This window comes from Scophthalmus maximus, chromosome 12 (assembly GCF_022379125.1).
Source record: "Scophthalmus maximus strain ysfricsl-2021 chromosome 12, ASM2237912v1, whole genome shotgun sequence".
NCBI classification, from domain to species: domain Eukaryota; kingdom Metazoa; phylum Chordata; class Actinopteri; order Pleuronectiformes; family Scophthalmidae; genus Scophthalmus; species Scophthalmus maximus.
In genome coordinates this window covers 15,391,846-15,411,987 of record NC_061526.1, presented here as the reverse complement: position 1 = coordinate 15,411,987, position 20,142 = coordinate 15,391,846, and the positions used below count along the sequence as shown (strand labels likewise).

Here is a 20,142-nt window from a genome sequence, read left to right as displayed (position 1 = left end):
AGAACCGGAGGAAGCAATACTACCACTGGCATCGGCATGTCGCCCTGCGGGAAAGGGCATTCTTAATTGACAGTTATTACTCCATTGCCGAGCAGGAAAAGCTGCACTGTGAAATGCATTATGGGAAATGACGTCCATAACAAACAAAAAGGACAACGCGTTAAGTGCTAAACAAACACGGTGTGCCAGAAAATGCTGTCTGTTCATAGAGGATCACCTCTCTAGTTCTTCCAACATTAGTTTAAACCAGGCACGGGGAATTTCGTCACTATATCAACATCTCTCAATCTCACATGTAAAACAACAGGTTGCACTTAAATCACTTCAAATATAGGACTTTTCGAAAGGCACGCTGCTACATCATGAATCCCCCCTGCAGACCAGTCTATCTCAGCCGTTGTCGACACAAAATCGTTTTAATAATATGACCTGGACAACAAACAGCATCACGTTAGCAATGCTGTGGATGTGCAGTGTCATTAGAGAGAATGGGACCAGGAGTAAGGTCAAATAGTAAAATTAAATAAATAATATATATTTTTTGGAAGGATTACATTGCCATCATGTGGATGCTCATGATAGAAGAAAAAAAACAGGTAACATTATGAGGAAGGAAATGAACGAGCGTCGGGTTTCTTTTATATCTAAATTTTATTTTTATGTCTCTGGCGACATTTGTAGAATGAAATTGAAAAACAAGCAAATGTGTAAAAAGGGTGAAATGTAATGAATGGCTGACAAGATAAATGGCATAAAGAGCTCCATCCGAAGAAAAGACTTTGGTGATGCAAAGGCTTTTCATTTGTTCTCCATCACATCTACATAATGAAAAAAAGCAACCACACAAAACTCCAATACTTGATTAAGTATTGTTGCATTTTTGCGCAGGTCCATTTTTTTTGCAAGTAAATTCAAGAACATGCCAGGAGTATCCCAATTAATGCAGACATTCATTCTACTACAGAATAAGAAAATAAAGAAAAAACAGCATACTGGCTGCAAAAGTCGACAGATACTAAAGAAACACGTTAAATCCACACATACCGTATTTACATTCAAGATGAATGGGTCTTAACTCTTTGCTATCCACCAATTGTGAGGTATATTATTTACAAGGCTGCCATGCTGGTACATTCTCAAAATACAAAATCAGAAAACCCAAACAAAGTTTAAAAATGAAGTGCTGCTTTGTATCGTAAGCACACTGTGGCATCAGAGAATCGCATTCTTGAAAGATCGAAGACAATATAGTATGCTGCCATTTTTGTAGACTAAAGTTATGAAAATGTCAAAAAATGTGCACTCGTTGAGAATTTCAACGTGAAGCGCCGTTTAGTCCCATGTGCCCCTTAAAGAGCAGCCGTTAAGTTAAGGTGATATTCCAACCAGTGTTGGCAGCACTGAGGAGTGGAAAACAACAACATCCATTTGCAGTTCCTTGTTGCTTATAAATAACGATGCATCAGTCTTCAAATATCCACAGGATGTTCACACCGGAGAGGCCGAGATTCACCCTCCTGGACAAAATATGAAAGACAGTTTAATCATCCCAAAGAGGCCGCGCAAGGTCAAAATAATTACTTCAAACAGAATGCAATCTGCACCTGTATGCAGGACCTTCTTTGGAAAATGAATCAATATTTAATAACTCTCTGTCTAGCTGGCCATTTATTGGATTTCAGTAGCAGAATTACTCACCCCAACATCCCAGACTCCTTGGTCTTAATGACAAAGAGAAACATGAGGATCGTATGGAACAGGTTGTTTCTGCCCTGTGAAAGAAATTAAGGTGCGTTCAGGTCATTGTTATTTGACAAATGTTTTGGGTGTTGTTGTAAAAAGCTGTTAATGTGTTAAATGTTGAAAATCAGAGCCTGTGTATGCATTTAGTATTTTATAACCGTTCATAAAATTCAATTCTTTTCAATAAGGATGATTCAATCTAATGCATCTTCACATTCACATCAGGGAGACATAAATAGCCCAACATAGACGATATGCAAATCAAGGAAACTGTGAGACAGACCAAAATAAAAGTACAAGCTGTTTTGTAACACTTGGGCGTTTGGCTGTTACCTTCGGCAGACTGTAGATGTGTCCCTGGTAGATGAGCTGGTAGTGAGGGGGAGCGGTGCTGCTTTGGTGGACGCAGAAGAGGTTCTCTTTGGTTACATCTATGAAATGATACAAAATGGGCACAAGAGCTGAGACACCGAGAGGAAGTGAAGTATAAAATTATGAAAAATGTGTGTGTGTGCGAGTGTGCGTTTACCAGGTTTGTCTGGGGTGTGGCTGAAATGCTGTGAAGTAAAAGTCTTGCCGTCTGGGTATTTTGGGTGTGGGGGCAGTCTGGAGTCCAGGTATGTGCAGAACACGTGCATGAGGATCTGAGGGGATAGACGAAGAGTGACCAGACTGTGGAGGCTGAAAGTGTTTAGGCAGGTATTAATAAGTATTGGGTATTTTGCTGGTGATTACAAAGTGATGAGGAAAGCCACACAGACTGTTAATGGAACATGATTGGAGCACAGACCCAGCAAAACACTAAGTATTAATAAAATAATATATATAATATATAGCTCAAGCAATTACAAAAACAAACGTGAGCTGCTACCCTTAAAATCATTATGGATCAAATGCAGTGACTGTTTTTACTTCCCAACTTTTTGCACAACTAGATCTGTGTGTGTGTGTGTGTGTGTGTGTGTTTGTGTGTGTACTCACCCCACAATCAGTGGGGAGGTCTGTGTCCCACTTCCTGCTCTTCAGATCACCACCCCTGTTCCATCGGAAAGAGCTCATGCAGCCGCTGTGAGCCAGCTCTGACATGACAGAAGACATAGAACACATGAAAAAAAAAACACAGACCAGTAGACAGTTCAGGCCTAAAGCATTTTGGACAGAGCCTGAAAAGCTAAAAATATTTTTTTCTTCTCACAAACGCATACACACACACACACACGACATCTCTACTCACTTCAATGGTATTGTTGGACCTACCTTTTATCCGGTCCACTAGATATTCCTGGTTGGGTGTGACGTCCAGGTACTGGACAATAGAGTTCATGGTGGGGATGGATGAGGCTTTCATCACCGCTGCCTGCTTCAGGCTGCTTATGCTGGCCTCTGGTGGAGGAAAGGGGCAAAACTAGTAAGACTCCACATTGACAAGAAAAATACTGTATACTTAAACAAATTCAGTATTTCAGAAGGGTGGGTTAGTTTCCTACAAAAGGTGTTTTCTGTGAATTACTAAAGCATAGTACTGATGCTGCAGCTGTAACATGAAAAATACTTAAATTTACTTACTCAACTTTGCAATTTCATTTAAATATTCAGGTGCTACATCTGATATTTTGTGGTCGTTAGGCTCAAAGGCATTGGTTGCCACATTGAGTAATCAGTTGCTTTTCTGAATTTAGCATTCATCAATATAATAGTACTATTTCTAACATGTCGGTTGACACAGATTTCCTTTTTGGTCTCGTCTGCCCGGCACTTCTCGTCTTTCTGAACTTAACGGACGTTTTCCGTCTTTCATTTTTTTTTGGTGTAGTCGCCGTGATTCATGGTTCTCTGTGGATGGTTTACCTCCTATCTGGAGCTCAGGGCAGCCCATCCTCCTGAGCTGGCTGTTGACGGAGTCCATTTCCTTGACCAAAGGAACCAAGATTGTGTCACTGATCCACTGCAAAAAAAACACATACTTCCATAGTTAAATAAAATTCATGAAATATTTTTGTATATTTTCAAACATCTACTGTGATTTAGTCTTTCTCATAAACAAAAGTTCTTCACCATGTTTTTCTGTAAAAATGTTTGAACACTCACATTCCTAAGTTTGGCTGTCCAGCTATCGATGCGGTCCACTACAGGGCGACTGGTGGTGATCCTAGCCCACACCTATATAACAGGAAGGGAAAGAGATATAATTTCCTCTTTAACACGCAACAGACGCCAACAGACACAAAAACAACCTTTTGTTTTTGGTTGTTTTTGGGCATGACAAGATAACATAACATTAGATAATGCACAGACCTCCTCTGCAGCCTGTTTGGATCCCAGGTCCGTCTCATCCTTGTGGGCAGATGGGGCCTGAGAGCGACAGGCTGGCTGGTACAGGAATTTCCTCAGGCTCTGAGCGTAATCGCCCACGGAGCGGTTGTAGTTCCAAAATGTTGGACTGTGGTTGGGAGACACAGACTCTGGACTACCTACACAGGGCATAATGTAATCACTTTAGTCGAAGAGTTTCATTCTATTATGCTATACATCTCTGAAAAATTTTACTCATTGTAACTGAAACATCTTGAACAATTAACTGGCAGCAGCAATTTCTTGGTTTTACATCTGCCTGACTGTTTTGGTGTCTGTAGTTAAAAATACTTTATTACTAGCAGTGGAGTTCATATAACTCTGACATATATTACCTAGTTGGCTGCGGTGACTCTTCTCCTCCTCTGTGCGGAGGAACCTCTCCAAGCTTTTCAGATCCTCCATGTAGTCCTCCTTGCTTCCTGGGGAGTTAAACACTGAGGGTGAAGTGCGGTATCGAGCCCTCAAGCTGGAGCCTTCAGCTGGGCCAATGCTGCTGGGGTAGGGAGAGGAACCAGGGGAGGGGCTGTAGTTCAACACCTGAGACAGGAATAACACATTATGGAGTTATGAAAATGTTTTTAATATGTTTTTCATGCACACTATATCAGTGCTGTGATGAGCGCACCTTTCCAAAGGCCACTGAAGGGGAAAAGGGCCCCCCAGCACTGTTTGGCGTGGACGGGTTGCTGAGAGGAGGGCTGTACCCAGGTACACAGCTGGGGGAGAACTTGGGGCTGGTGGTGGCTGGTCGAGTGGGGCTGAAACTCAGCACGCTCTGGCCTTGCAGGGGAGACGACTGGGCTGGGGCAGGGGTCTCCTTTTTTTCTGGCTTCTGGGGTGGAGAGGCTTGAATACCTGCAGGAAGACATACAACATTAGCCGCACCTCATGAGTGGATTTACGTGCATGTAACAATGATTTAACAAAAAGAGTCAAATATAAAAATTCTTCTGCAAAAAAAATAAAAAATATAACAGGGCCTCACTTGTGTTCCGCAGCCCCAGGAGGCGATGCTGCCCAGGGGATACAGCGATGGTGGACGGAGCCATGGTGTATTTGAAATATTTCCAGAAGTCAAAAAGAGCATTGAGGCTAAAAAGAGAGGCTAGCACCAGTTCTGTGAAGGAGGACAGGGAACAAAAAGACACAGCTTTTCTTTGACAATGTGAAAATACAGACATGGCTCTCTATTGTTGTCAATTTGAATCTCAGGCATACATTTTTAAAACTCAGGGCACGTGAAATTAGATCAAATAAGAATTTACTCTTTTAGACAATTATGCTTTTAATGACTGTATGACGGCAGCAGACATCCTGAGATTAAATGAAAGTGTAGTGGGACCTCACCAATGTACCAGATAGGCCAGTAGGTGATGTTATAGTATCGGCTCAGCAATTTCCCAGACCTGATAGAAAAATAAAGACACACATACACCATCACACTGTGTACTGGGAGAAGAGAGGTGGGAGGCAGAGGGGCAGTACATCAGTACTACATTACAAATAGAGAGGGGAAGTTACTGAGCTGGGAACAACATACTTTTTTTAAATTTTGTAAAAATAATACAAATATGTGCTGCAATTCTGTAATGTAATAAAAATATTTTAAATAACCATATCTAATTAACTTCCGTGGCAACAATTGTGAAATAATTTGAATTTTTTTTAAAGAAACATATAAGGGGAACATAAAAATATCGAAATATTCAACACGCATAATGCTCTACCTTCTTGTATGTGTTATATACAGTATCTACATATTCAAGATTCAGCTTAAATAAACTTTACCCAGCCTTGTCCAACATGAGATAAATCCTTGTCCGTACGTTTTTTTTATAAAAGGGGCCCAGATACTTTAAAATTTCACGATTATATTCCATTTGAAATATAAAAATGCTCCTTTGCCCCTCTTACACCTGCTATATAGGTCTGCAGGGTTGTCGGTCAGACGTATTGAGGGTTTCAGGTGTAATGTGGAACAACTTACATTTCAGTGTAGATCATGCCAGCTAGAGACACGTTGAGCACAGCCCAGGCGAGGACCACCTGTCGAGCCTGCTCCTCCCTCCTCATCCTCAGCGCACTGTCTATCATACTGGGTATCCCCTCCTTCTGCGGGGTCAACATGATGCGACCACACTGTTCAGGCTGAGACACGGAGCAGAGGAAAACAACGTGTTCATTTATACAGCACCTTTACCAGACAGGCACACAGTCACAAAGTGCTTCAGAAGGACAAAACATGAAATCAGATTAACATCGAAGGTGAGAAAAACGGAAAAAACATTTTTTTTTAAACAATCTAAAAAAAAAGGTCAATCACGTAAAGCGTGTTTGTTTGTTATTAATCGGGACATGGAGTGAGACTGTGTGGCCTGATAACTGCCCGGATACCTCAGCTTGTCGCTAAACGTTAAGCTACAATTAGCAAGCTAACAAATAAACAAGAGAGAATTAGCAGAAAACGTAAGGTTCCGTTTATATTTACCTTCACTACATGGAATATATAATGCAATAGTTTAGCATGAAGAATACACAAGTAAAGTACACACGGGGAAAAGAAAGACAGATAATTCCTACCACGCTCAAGTGAATGACAACCGCGGCGCTGCATCGTTTGTACTTAACCGGAAGTTACAGTATCTACTTCCGGTAACAGGAAAGTATTCTTCTTCTTGTTTCGCTGGCGAGTTGCGACCATGTGGAGCCTTATCGCCACCAACTGACTTAATTAGGTATCACCTATATCCTTGAGTATAGTCGTATATTTTGTAGATATACAGTATTTATACATGATAAAAACCAGAGTTATTCAGGTTCCACTGAATTCATTTTTGCCAATGTGTCTTCATTCTGTTCCATATGAAAGATTTTATTTTCTGCCTTGCTTTACTGGCATAGTTAAATCTAGGAGGTGCTAAGTGTTGCGCTAATTCTCTTTTTCAATAATAAAGTGTAAATACATTTTTTATAATGTTATGATTTAATCTAGTAAATGATTGACTATATATTTTTAATTATTATCTTATTTGTAAACAGATGACGAAAGTTATACGGCTGGTCGGGCGAGTAAAGTGACTACATACATATTAAATACATTTATAGTGACCATATTTTCAAACCTACCAAACTGGTAACATTTATTTTACTGCAAACCCACATACGTGAGCTTATAGTACAATTTGAGCTTTCATCGGCGCAACTTTCAACACCATGGACAGCTCCGCAGCAGACGAAAAAACCTTGTCTCCCAATATCAACCAAAACTTTATTTGAAAAATGTAATTACATAACACCAGTGAAAACAAAACACACGTATTGCATTGGTGTAATAGAACATATTCATTTATTTATTATCAGTTCGGTGACCTGCACTGATGTGACACATTCTTTGTCAGCCCCCCCACCAAAACAAGGTAGACCTAGAAATATCTTGTGGCCTATAGGACTTTAATACATGAGGTATCTGTGTGTGGCCCATAAATTAAAAAACAAACAAACAAATAAAATAAACATTAAAACATACTTTGGGCTATCCAGCTGTTTCTTTTTTTCTTTTATTTATGATAAGATACACAACCTATAAAAATAGAAATATGTAAACCAGAGCAGAAATGCATGAAACTACAATCTGTAATTAATATATTTTTGTTCAAGGGTGCAGAGTAATTCAAACTCAGTTTCAGTGATGGTTCATTCAGTCACAGTCAGCCTATCTACCCCCTTGGTGGCTGTTTCAGGTGATGGCAATGTGTTGAGAGGATAGAGGCAAAAGTTTTCCTCCTGAGAAGCCCGTGCTTCTTCCAGCCTGTACTCACCGCTTATGTTTGCTTGTTTTGATTCTTTTTTTTCACAGAAGAGACTCCACTGTGACCCTGAGGCATGTGATCTATCACAACTTGTATACGGCGGTGGGAACAGGTTTATTCACCACAACACACATTTTTTGCCCCCTCACGCTCTGTTTTCACTCTCTCAGTTCCTGTTCCTGTGCTCGTTTGTAACGCGTGTGCGCTCTCATTATTAAAGCGAGCAATCTGACGCCGTACAAGTTTGCTGGCGTGAGACGAGAGAGCACCCGAGGGGTGGTTGCTGCGTCCGCAACAGCCGGCACGTCCTCCGAATCACACTTCTCCCAGTCGTAACGGTCGTTCTCCAGCACGTTGTGGCTCATCATGGCACTGTCAAACACTGACATCAGGAGCTGTCGCAGACAAAGAGGAAAAAAAAAGCAGGCATCAGTGTTTGACAGCTGCAGAGGAATAAACAATACATGTACACTGGATAATAAACAAAAGACTGCTTACCTCATAGTCAGGCTTAGTGTAGTAGTCCAAGGTCAAGATATGATCCAGGAAAGCGCTGAACTCTGGGGGAAGGTGCTTCAGCATGAGTCGATGGACGTACGTCTCTTTGAGATTTCCTACCTGTTCCTGAGATCGGGGGGAAATGGGAATTTCAGTTGATACACATGCACATGCTTTAAATAAAAAAATGAAAAATCTGCAGTGCCTAAAGTATCAGAGAGGCAGGCACATACTCTGTCTTCAATTTTCCTCCAGGGAAGTTCACCAACCATGAATTCGACCAGCATGTAGAAGAGGGACCACAGGTCATCGTGACGACCCATCTCCTGCAGATTCGCACACAACACAATGGCGAGGAGGAGAGTAAACTAGAAGTCAATGGAAACACTGGACTGCAGTGAGAGTGTGCCTTAGGAACCAGTATCACCTTATTCTTGTGAGCGTTGATCGAAGCATATCGCACGGTTCCCCGAAATCCTGCCACAGGACGAGGCTGAAACACGTGGTAGGATTGAAAAAGAGTGACTGGAAAACAAATAACACATTAGTTGTCCTTTACACCAAATTTACACGCCCTCGGTGACGGCTTTGACCATCAGGCTTAAACATAAGCGTGAACAAAAAGACAAAAATCTTTAACAGGTCTCAGCCTGAGCACTTCCAGAGGATAGGTAATTAATTGGATTGCAGATTTAACAAGAAAAAACAGTAATTTCAGGAAGCTGACACAGGATACTTACTGGACGGACTTCCTGGCTGGAGTTAGTAAACTGGCGGGCCAAACCGAAGTCCAGCATGTAGCAGCATCTGGAGGTACTGGCCAGTCTTCCCATTGCAAAGTTAGACTGGACAGAGATGAACACAAACAAGCTCAAATGAAACAGTTAACTGACAGACACGATGACAACAAATGTGTAAACCATCGTGGGTTTTCCGGGTCGACTTACCGGTTTGATGTCGCGGTGCAGGAAGCCCACAGAGTGGATGCTCTCGATGGCCTCTAAAATCTGCTTGCCAAGTCTCAGGGTCGTAGAGATGGAAAAGGCACAGGGGCTCAGGGTTCTGCGCAAATCTGCCAGATTCCTCCCCTTCGGAAAGGAAGTCAGTGTTTGTGAGCGTGTGGTTTCGGAAGCGTGTAGTTTCGGAAGCAGAAATAAATACTTGACCAGCATTTATTGGTTATATCCTACCTGGAGTTCCATCACCACATAGTTGAAGAGATCGTTCCTGCCACAGCCCACGAAGTGACACACGTGGTCTTTGCCTGTCAAAGAAATATATACATATGTTGATTTATTTATATGTCAATAGTTAGATTGACAGACACTTCAAGACCTTGTAATTAACATGACCTATGTGGCATACAGGAAAAAAAAAGTATTCAAGTCCTTTCTGATGCCTTTTTTTGGAGGGTGGTTACTACATACAGTAGTTTTTAAAAACTTTTCAACATCTTCAGACACCCTTTGGACTCCAGGACATCATCTCCAAACTAGGCCGACAGACTGATCATGATCTGGTCATTACCAAGTGTGTGTCACAGTAGTTCTTGGTGAATTTTGAACTCCTCCATCACTGACAGGGCCCTACGGATGGGTCACTCACCCTGAAGCTTCTTCAGCACGGCCACCTCCATCCTCAGCACCTGTTTGGGCTGCTGAGCAGGCGCCACCTTCAGAGCGACAGTGGCCCGGCTCAACTGGTCTGAGACCTCGTAGATCTCCCCAAACCCGCCTCCGCCGATCTTCCTCGCCTGACGGTACAGAGAGAATATTCATCATCGTCAACCCAAAAGCACAGACGCAGATGTGGAGTTGCTGAAATGACCCTCACCACTTTCCATCTGCCTCTGACCACGTCTGCCACTGACAGGATGTCCGTGTGCTCTCCAGCCCCACTCATCCCGAGTGCTCTCAGCTGCAGCCTGCACCCGGCATCAGTGTGTGCAAGGCCCTCACTTAAAATCAGACAACAGGTTATAAACTCCCTTTATATTGATTTGCATTTCTATTTCACAACCACTGCAGCCAGTGAAAATGTGAACCATTACTTGTAAGAGATTGTACAGAAACGTGGAGGAATAACATTTTAAAAAGTTAGCCACAGGGTCCTGTCTGCCAGGACGCAGGAGACGCTGACCAATGCTGGCTGGTGGTGTAAATACAGTAGGTATCACATGAAGTTTAGAGTACCTGAATGAAGAATCTTTAATTTTTCAAAAATGAATGCCTCCACTAGTTTCACTTCCTTGCAACCACAATTTGATTTTCTGTAGTATTACTACAGTACAAGTCTCGCACAGCTAGACCAAACTACAGACTACAGTACTATCACGTGTAGAAGTTATATGGTCATGTAAAACAAAAGTTGGGTGACACAGCTCTTGCTAAATATAGCTTAGTTAAAAAATGTTTTTTTAATTAATGATATTTTGACTGTTTATTCTCCTGAGAAGGATTATTTTCATTTTCTTGAAACTTTTGTCTTAATACGTTAATGTCCATTGCTTTGAAGGAAGTTTCTGCCACGTGATTGGCCGAGAGTTCCTTTGAAGAAAATATCAGCCAATCACGTGGCAGAAACTCAATTCATTTAGGCTATTTTCTTAAAAATAGATCAAGGAGTAACATTTATCTTTATTCTATATCTTTTTTCTATATATCGGCAATGAACATTAACACTTTCCCACTTTGGAAAACATGACCTTTCTTTTCGGCATGACAGCGAACCTAACCAACAGCCTCGCGCTGAGATTGTTTGACACATGTACAAACCAATCAGTGTTGACCTTTGACCTGCAGTGCATTGTTGATAGTTTTTCTATTGATTAAAACAGCATCAGCCTTGGCAACGACAATGATTGAAAGATGTACAGACAAATCAGTGGTGCAAGCATGGCGCATCGTTTGAACATAGTTAAGTTGGTTGAAAACCGGGACTGTATATACTGTACCTCGGTACACATGTGCAATAATTTCTTAAATTCTATTTGATGCAGTTATTTTTTTACATCTACCCCACTACATTTATGACGGCTAGTTGTTTTTGAGAATAAGATATTACATAAAACATATATCAGCATATCAAATACATATCAATAACTTCCTGATTTTCTTAAAGTCTTAAACTACTACCCAATTATTCATTTCATCCTCTGATAACTTCATCTAGATTTTTACATTTAGAGGGACCAAGGTATCTGAAAAGTATTTTAGGCTAGGTACAGTACAACCACATGCAATAGGAAAATGCTACATACTGTATTATCACTCACAGGAGGTTATGAGAGTTATTTACATGACCATGTGGGGGCGCTATCTCTTGCTGGTTTATAATATCATGTGTTGAATATAACAAGATGAACTATGATACAAACCTAACAGGAGTCAAAGACTAAAACTTTAAACTCAACCACCAACAACATAAAGCAGCTATAAATGTTAATTTATTAAAACATTATGCAAAAGATATGATGGAAGCTATAATTGGTTTAGTCAACATTCACACAAGGAGGACTATCACGATAAAGCCCAGACGCCTGTTTGCAAGAGGCTCATTTCCATTCACACAGGCAGTTGACATTAAAGACAAAAATAAAACCTGTTTTTAATAAATAAAGAGTAAAAGCCCAGAGCATTTAGCCATTACATTAGGATCAGGTCTCTAACGTGAGAACACGGCATCAGAAATCACGACCAACGTTAAGGAAAACAATGAAAAGATCAGGCGTACACACAGTCAGATTGAAGGACAATTATTAACGCTAGCTTATAGGAATTCCATCAACCGATAGTATTGCACAGGCTTTAGTTAAATGAAAAAAGAAGAAAAGAATAGCTACGGAAAAATAGTCAGGTCTTTGTGATATGAAGATTGTTGTCGAAGCACCGTTATTCTTATGAGAAACACAAATATCAGATTTTTCATAGTTTAATTATGTCAAATGTGGCAATTGATTATGATGTTACAATAAATATTGTAGACATTTGGCAAAAACTAGAGGTAAACATCGGCCTTGTAGTGAATAAATAAACAAACAAGACATTTTAAAGAGGCACAGTGTCGTCAATGAGGCGGCGACAGCGACTTTTCAGAGTTATATCCTCCAACATCTAAACCACAGTCTTCATTAGTGGCAGAGTCATCCAATCTCTCTCCTCCTTCTCCTCCTCCCCTGCTGTCTTCTTCGTCATCATCCTCCTCCTCCTCCTCCTCCTCCTCTTCCTCGTCTATATCCCGCCCCTTGCGGGACGCTCTTTCCGACTTGGGCCCCTTGCATATCTTGAGGTGACGGGTGAGGTGGTATTTGGTGAGGAAAGCTTTGTGGCATTTCTCGCAGACAAAGTCTCTGCGACCCTCGTGAGAGTTCATGTGCTTCTTCAGGTGGTTGGTCTTGAGGAAGTCTTTGTTGCACTTTGGACACTGTATGCGCCGCTCGCTGTGGGGGAGAAAACAAAACAAAAAACAAGGTGCTCGATTCGTTAATCTGAAAAAGCTTCTCTATACGATACAATGAAATAAGTCACGTACTGCGTGTGAGAGAACATGTGCTGCTTCAGGTCGTGCTTCCTGATGAAAGCCCGGTCGCAGAGGTCACACTTGAGCTTCTCCGCTCCGGTGTGGATGAGCATGTGCGACGCCACGTGGGACTTCTGCGTGAACGACTTCTCGCAAACTGTGCACCGATAGTTCTTCTGACCTGTGACAAGGAACAGTTATTCGACGGACAGATGCGATAGTGGCATCGGTCTCCAAGTGCTACACTAGTTCTTTGTGAAGCTAAAGTATTATCTTTTTTTGTGATGCTTATGTCCTGTTGCACATTGTTAAACAACGTCTTAAGGAACAGAAAATTCTCCTCTATACTTAGGTGAGTTTTTGTGACAGCGTAACCGATGGATGGATTTTGGGGGGCTGATGCCAATATTAGGGAGTCAAATATTTTTGATACTGATATTGTGGTCCATATTTTCATTAAAAAAAAAGAAATAATGATTTCTACATTATCATTATCAAACCCCTTATGCCAAAGAAAACTTCCCACCCCAGTTTCTACGTCCATCATCCTGGTACGTACCTGTGTGAATCTTGAGGTGCATCCTGAGGTTGCTGGGGTCGCTGAAGGCCTTGCTGCAGTATTCACACTTGTGAGGCTTCATCCCCACGTGCCCCATGAAGTGCACGTTGAGCTTGGTGGACGTGATGAAAGCTCGCGAGCACATGCTGCACTTGAATTTCTTCTCCCGCACGTGGCCCTGTCCTTTTGCTCTTGAATTAACATTACTAGAGTTTCTATTAGCGCTGCCTCTGCTGCTGCTGCTCATGCTGTTGTTATTGTTGTCATTGTTTGTTTGTCCCGCAGCGTGAGCATGGCAGGGCCACGGTGAGGACGAAGAGCTAGAGGTCCCATTGGTCAGCTTCTCTTCCTGGTGAGTGTGTTGCTGTTGCTGAGGTTGCTGCTCTTGTTGCCGCTGTTGTTGTTGTTGTTGTTGTTGTTGTTGTTGTTGTTGTAGCTGCTGCTGCTGCGAATGGTCCGGATGTGATGGGCTGTGGCTGTGTGGATCTTGAGTATGGCTGTGGTTGCTGTTATGGCTGCCGAGATGAGACTTGAGCTCAGAGAAGGAGGAGCACTCTTTTCCACACTGGCAGATCTGGCCCTCGGGCACCTGAGGAACACCTGCAGAGGAACAAAAGTTGGGGGAAATGGTCAATTTATGGATAAGTATCGCATAGGCAGAACTATGGATGTTCCCTCATCTGCCGTCTCACCCATCATCCTGCAGTAGTCTCGGCTGTAATAGAAAAGCAGCTCTTGGTCCGGGTGGATCTCTGTGGTTGTACAGAAAAAGAGTTTACCGTTGGCAGGGTATGCCACCAGGTTCTGCTCCTCACGAGTCCTGAATACAAACGGCAAGCAAATAATTCTTGATTAACTTATTGGCTAAAGTGAAAAAAACACCAGGTAGTCTGCGACATACCTCGCCTTGCGGACAAACATCATCCAGTTGCTTTCATTCTCGTCCGTTGTGACGATGTAGAATTCCAGCACGTTGTTGTGATACATCTGCGACAGAGAAAGTGGCTCATCTTCATCCACTTAACATGGTTTTGCACCAATTATTAAGAAAATCGCAGGTCACCCGAGAGCCACTGCACTGACCTTCCAAATCTGAGGCGTGTCCTTTTCTGGCCAATCGGACAGATCCACATTGCTGCAATGCTGGCCGACCATTGGTCCAAAGCAGGTCCTTGGAGGGATGACATCCCGTGCAAATACTCCTACAGTGAGCACATGTTGTCAGCAATTTCATTGTTGGTCTACTGATTTTTTTGTGCATTTACTACCTTTAAAAAAAACCTTTTCTTTACATAAGGCTTTTTAATAAATCCTAACAGTGCCTTTACTTTGATGAGCTCTCACAAAGTGTCAAACAAAAGATTATATGCATTGTAAAATCCTGCTAAATCGTAAAATCCCAAGATTAACAATGACAAAACAAAAAAACAGTTAAATAATCAGACATATAAGTCATGTTCTCCCCGTGCACTTACAGTACAGACTTGATATCAGTCAGCAGAATAATGACCCACGTGCCCCATGAAGTGCACGTGGGTCACCCAAGGTTTGTCCAACTCTTAACAGACTAAGAAAAGCGTTTGTTTTTCTTACCGAGTGGCTCATCGGCCACTGAGATGCGCAGGCACAGTGGACGTGGCAGAGAGAGGCGAGCCCGGCTTTGGATGGGTGCGTCAGGGATGAAGGTGACTGGGCCGTGCTCCGGGCAATCGGAGGAATACGAGCGCTCACATAGTGTGCACCCTGAGGAACGACAGGATCTCGTCATCTTCAATTCTGTGACTGCTTTTGACATAAACTTGCTATTTACGAGCTAAAACACAAACTCACAGATGGTGTAGGCAGTGACCATGTTCTCCTTGTTGGAGGTGGAATCCTCGAGCTGCAAGGTGGAGTTCACCAACACCAGGTTGTTTTCGGGCCCCAGGGTGACTTCTGCAGTAATGGTGGACACGTTCACCGACTCCAGCCCCATCCCAGAGTGTCCGTGGAGAGGCACCGGCTCCAGCTGGCCCTGATTGGCCATGGAGCCGGTGAGAACCACACTGACGACTCCTGAGCTCAGCTCTCCGTTCGAGTGGAGCTGCTCCCCGAGGCCCCCTGCTCCTCCTCCGGCGTTCCCGACTCGGCCGCCCATGTGATCTGGCTCCATCACCACTGGAAGTTCGAGCACGGGCGGCCCGTTCAGGGGCAACACCCTGCCAGATGAGTCCACCCCGGTCAAGCCCTCGTGGGGCTGAGGCTGCCTTCCCCCGCCGAGCTGCTGCTGAGTGTCAGACACTCCATCCATGGTGCCCAGGTCCTCTCCCATCCTATCAGGGGACATTGGGCTGCTGACGCGTGACTCCATGGCCAATCCCGTAGAGTCCAGTTCATGATGAGCACCGGACTGGTGGAGGTCTCCCTGCCCACTGACCTGTCTGGAATCCATAGGCACCAGGCCCTGCTCCAGTGGGCCCCCGGGGCCGCTGTAGGGGTCCAGACCTGAGGGATTGTTGCTGGCCACAGAGAGGGTCCCGTCCATGTTAAGACTGCTGGGGTGAATGTATTGAGGTGGTGGACGATCTGCCAGATAAGACAGAATACCTATACGCAGAAGAGGTACGAATGTTTCATTAACTGAATTAATTTTAGTGAAAAAAAACACAGGATGATGACGTTCAAACTGAGCATCTGCATTAAAGCTGGATTCAACGAGGATCCACTCTACAGAAATACTACACACTGCTTTGGGAATTTCAACCCACTTATATATTGCACGCACGCACGCACGCACGCACGCACACACGCACACACGCACACACACACGCACACACACACACACACACACACACACACACACACACACACACACACACACACACAGACCTGGCAGTATGTGTCGGAAGTAGCTGCTCTCCAGGTGGGGGTAAGGAGGAGGGGGCAAGGAGTAGTTCCTCTCTGGCAGGCCACACATCACTCCTCGGTCACTCAGCGGACCCATGGGCAGCATCAGCGAGAGGGCGGAGGGGAGGGAGCCAAGGGAAGGACCCAGGCTGGGGATGGCCACTGGCATGCCTGAAACCAAAGAAGAGATCAGTAGAAAAAGAATGTGATAACACGTAGAACGCAATGGTTAAAAGGTTCGATCTTTCTCATGTACATCACGTGTATGGATTTGGCGAGTGGGATTGTGGACAAATCAATTCGCGTTTTGTGTGTTGATGCGTCCCGTACCTGGAGCGGGGATGGGGTTGTGCGTGGGGGAGGCTGGCAGACCCAGGTGGCCTGCGCTCACTGAGGGCACACTGAGCTGGTCCATGCCCACAGGACTCAGGTTCATGTCGTTCATCCTGGGAACACATCATCATCATCATCATCATCATCGTCAACCTCATCATCACGTTACAAGCTGAGCTTCAGCTCGGGTGTCTGGTGACTTGTGCAGGAGATCGTGTCGGACATTTTACAGTAAGCAAACAGTCAATATACAGTACTCATCATATTGAGAGACACAGGTGCTCGATGTGAGCCGCGTTAGCTCACCTGGAATTCAACAACCGGTGTCCACCAGTGACCGTATCCTGCCGAACTGTGCTTTCGTTTTCATCTCCCTGTCAAATAGAAAGACCCGGCATGAAACAACGCAAGCCGCGGTTCACACTTCTCACACCAACACGTAGTCAACAGCGAGTCAGCGACCAGTCTTTTGACACACGGCTAACCGTTAGCCTCGCTAACTCACGTCTCCACACACACGGTCGGAGAAGAGAACACACACTTTTAGTTTGGCGAGCGCACGTCGAAGGTGTCGCTTTGTCACAAAAAAACCCCGCTGAATATTTAAGAGGAAGTGAGCCTTAAAAAACAACAACAACAACAACAACAACAACAACAACGTACCAGCACAACACGTCCATGGACGGGGCCATGGCAGCATACTGCCCGCCCACCCCTCATCTGCGCATGCGCGGTAGAGTGTAACCGTGGAGGACTACTTGGCTGATCGCAGGTCGGTTTCTCTCTCTTCTGTCCTCCACTGTGCACACAAGCCCCACAATATATATTACACGTCACATTGTGTGTTCTTTGAGTAATATTAATGACATTTTATTATTTTCGTATACTATTTCTATTCTAGAGGGCAACTTGATGGTGGTGATGAAGGTGATGATGATGATGATGATGATAAGGAATGATATAAACCACGTTCCCCCTCCACTTACCATCCAGGCCTTGTCACAACAATAATAAACAATAACCTTAACCTACTACAATTATAGTACGTTGAATAAATATAAAGATGATGAAAATGTGACACATAAATGTTCAAGTAAATTGGAAATGTATGAAAGTTATAACAGTAAACCAATAATGACACAATTCTCAGCATTCATCAATGGCAAAATATAATATGAAATATGACACAGCCTCTGTGCAATATTGGGTGAAAGAGAGCACAGCAATTTATAATTTCCACGTGTTTATCTTAATAACCATCCTTTGAAATGTTGTTGTCATTGTTGTTTTTTTTTACAGCTTAAGTCCTCCTGCTCATAAATATAGCCCTATATGAACTCATCTACTGACCTGGGATCATATCTGTTGTCCTCACATTAATCATGTACAAACTATCCTTAAATGTGAGACATGATTTATTAGAATCAATCAAGCCAAGTCCAGCTCATTAGGCCTGGGACTTATCCTTAACAGAACTGCTTCTCCGTTGTAGCGAAAGGAAGAGACGTGAACAACTTTATATCTCGATGAGAAAAGCTCCATGGCTGCACCCCCCGCCCTGGTTCCCACCCTCTCTGTCTGTACCCTGAAACCCCCACAAACAACCTGTCACCGACGACGTCCCGGTCCAAGACAGTCGTCTTCTATAAAGGTCCCAATCCAAAATCTGATCTTAAAGGGGAAACTCTTGCGCAAAGCACGAGATGATCGTGAGGAGACACGGTGAGTTGAAATGATTGTAGGTAGTTTGCAGTAAAATAATTCGCATATAGCCAATTTACTCTGCTACTTCCCAACTGTTAAATATAATATTGTCTCCTTTTTTTCCTTTTTTTTAATTTTTAGAAAGATGTCTTATCACAGGAAGGAGTTAATGGAGCACATTCCATGCGTCCCCCCGATGGCGCTCCAAGGCATCTGCATGGATGAGAGCGGAGCGCGCTTCAAAGATGCGCTTCGCCTCGGACTGCCCTTGCACCTGGACGCCGCGTACCTCGACCCGGTGCACGGCCAGATGTTGCCCTACAGACGGTTGTCCTATTTCCCCTTTCACGGACCCCTCGGCGTGTGCGATTACTCCTTCGAGCCCGCGTTCATCCGGAAGAGGAACGAGAGGGAGAGACACCGAGTACGCTGCGTAAACGAGGGCTACGCGCGGCTCCGGGAGCATCTGCCGCACGAGTTCGAGGACAGGCGGCTCAGCAAAGTGGAGACTCTGCGGGCGGCCATTGACTATATCAAACACCTGCACAGCCTGCTGGACTTGGACGTGTCCGGGATGGAGATGCCGTTTGGAGACGCACGCATTTACGCACCGCTGCCGGAGAGGACAGAGTGCAACAGCGATGGAGAATCCAAGACTGGCCTCAGCGACAGTGGGGAAATTGTATAGCTGCCTCTGTGACATTTTGTATATTCATTATGCAGCACTAACGTGTAAATAAACGGCATAACGTAAAGGTAAAACGTGTAACAACCTTATGAATAAAATCTACTGCGAGAGCGTGACTCGTGCGTATTGTCTGCCTTTAGTGGGTACATGGATCATGGTTTGTTAACATGTAGGGAGGTAGGGGACAAAAGCTTTTCTCAGACGGATGTTAAAAGAAGCATGAAAGCATGAAACTTCATTCTTGACATTTGTAAACATGTTTAATGTCGTTTGAATTCAGTTTGTTGTTTTTTCTGATTTGCTGGTTATGTGTGATGATCATCAACGAGGTCAGTGGCTTTGGCAGTTTATTGGGCAATACACTATTTCAAAGAGCAAAGCCTTAGCCGAATTAATTTTTGACTATGCTGACATTAACTAACACCGGTACGTGTCTTGTAAATAAAGTAAACAGGTTGTCAAACCAGATAGGGGAGTAACTCAATTCTCTACAGGGACATTTGACAAGTGAAGCAGCTCACCTCCTCAGAAATATTTAGGTGTCAAATAAAATTAAAGAACTAATATAAAACAAACACAATTCAACATTCAGAAGTTGGAAATCTTTCAGAATTACACATCTTTTCTCAAACATGCTGCCTATGTAGATCAGTGGTGAGGAAAAAAAAACAATATTTGTTATTACCTATAAGTTTACCCATTTAAGTGGAAAGCTTATTCTCTTAGTTCCTCTCAATCCTCTGATCCCACTGTGTCATATGCACAAGCTTCTATGACAAATCAGTGAGCGACTCATTATTCCTAGTGTTTCTTCTAATGCACCAACATATTAAGATGTTGCGCAATTGCCGTGAAAATGAGAAAATCTGGTTAAATCACAAGAATACGATTTTGGATACTGCAACAGTTTCTCTCTCCGCTGCTTTAGACCTTTTTCTCTTTGACTCACTCGCAAAAGTACCTCATTGTAATGTAACCTTTAATCATATTGCTAATCAACCCGGATTTGGCATATCAGAATGTCTTCTGTGAGCAATGCCTATTCTCCT

At 43.4% G+C, this 20,142-nt stretch overlaps 4 protein-coding genes across 5 annotated transcripts; 1 reads left to right on the top strand and 3 right to left on the bottom strand.

Moving 5' to 3' along the window:
• Positions 1–632: 632 nt before the first annotated feature.
• Positions 633–6,777, bottom strand: tmem209 (transmembrane protein 209). 2 transcript variants are annotated; one of them, XM_035650099.2, is made up of 15 exons: positions 6,679–6,777; positions 6,086–6,246; positions 5,446–5,504; positions 5,084–5,215; positions 4,724–4,953; positions 4,431–4,635; positions 4,039–4,214; positions 3,832–3,903; positions 3,592–3,688; positions 3,001–3,126; positions 2,725–2,822; positions 2,273–2,387; positions 2,077–2,174; positions 1,699–1,772; positions 633–1,517 (listed from the first exon to the last, which is right to left on the bottom strand). In XM_035650099.2, the coding sequence occupies exons 2-15, from the start codon at positions 6,223–6,225 to the stop codon at positions 1,463–1,465; spliced, it is 1,677 nt and encodes a 558-aa protein (XP_035505992.1). In that variant the 5' UTR covers positions 6,226–6,246; positions 6,679–6,777; the 3' UTR covers positions 633–1,462. The 2 variants fall into 2 exon arrangements, with proteins under 2 accessions (XP_035505992.1, XP_035506000.1); XM_035650107.2 differs by lacking the exon at positions 6,679–6,777 and adding an exon at positions 6,587–6,666.
• Positions 6,778–7,427: 650 nt separating this feature from the next.
• LOC118289732 (tau-tubulin kinase 2-like) lies at positions 7,428–10,876 on the bottom strand. Its single transcript, XM_035616697.2, has 10 exons — positions 10,598–10,876; positions 10,239–10,362; positions 10,011–10,158; positions 9,596–9,669; positions 9,353–9,493; positions 9,146–9,250; positions 8,833–8,898; positions 8,639–8,731; positions 8,406–8,531; positions 7,428–8,302 (listed from the first exon to the last, which is right to left on the bottom strand). Exons 2-10 carry the CDS (start codon positions 10,305–10,307, stop codon positions 8,066–8,068), a joined length of 1,059 nt encoding a protein of 352 aa, XP_035472590.1. The 5' UTR covers positions 10,308–10,362; positions 10,598–10,876; the 3' UTR covers positions 7,428–8,065.
• A 1,115-nt stretch (positions 10,877–11,991) lies between these two features.
• prdm4 (PR domain containing 4) lies at positions 11,992–17,459 on the bottom strand. The gene is made up of 12 exons (XM_035616682.2): positions 17,365–17,459; positions 17,008–17,075; positions 16,699–16,814; positions 16,351–16,539; positions 15,313–16,068; positions 15,076–15,225; positions 14,566–14,684; positions 14,384–14,469; positions 14,175–14,302; positions 13,483–14,082; positions 12,936–13,104; positions 11,992–12,843 (listed from the first exon to the last, which is right to left on the bottom strand). Exons 1-12 carry the CDS (start codon positions 17,419–17,421, stop codon positions 12,471–12,473), a joined length of 2,811 nt encoding a protein of 936 aa, XP_035472575.2. The 5' UTR covers positions 17,422–17,459; the 3' UTR covers positions 11,992–12,470.
• A 584-nt stretch (positions 17,460–18,043) lies between these two features.
• Positions 18,044–19,451, top strand: LOC118289738 (achaete-scute homolog 4-like). The gene is made up of 2 exons (XM_047336404.1): positions 18,044–18,423; positions 18,547–19,451. The coding sequence occupies exons 1-2, from the start codon at positions 18,242–18,244 to the stop codon at positions 19,091–19,093; spliced, it is 729 nt and encodes a 242-aa protein (XP_047192360.1). The 5' UTR covers positions 18,044–18,241; the 3' UTR covers positions 19,094–19,451.
• Positions 19,452–20,142: the final 691 nt, after the last annotated feature.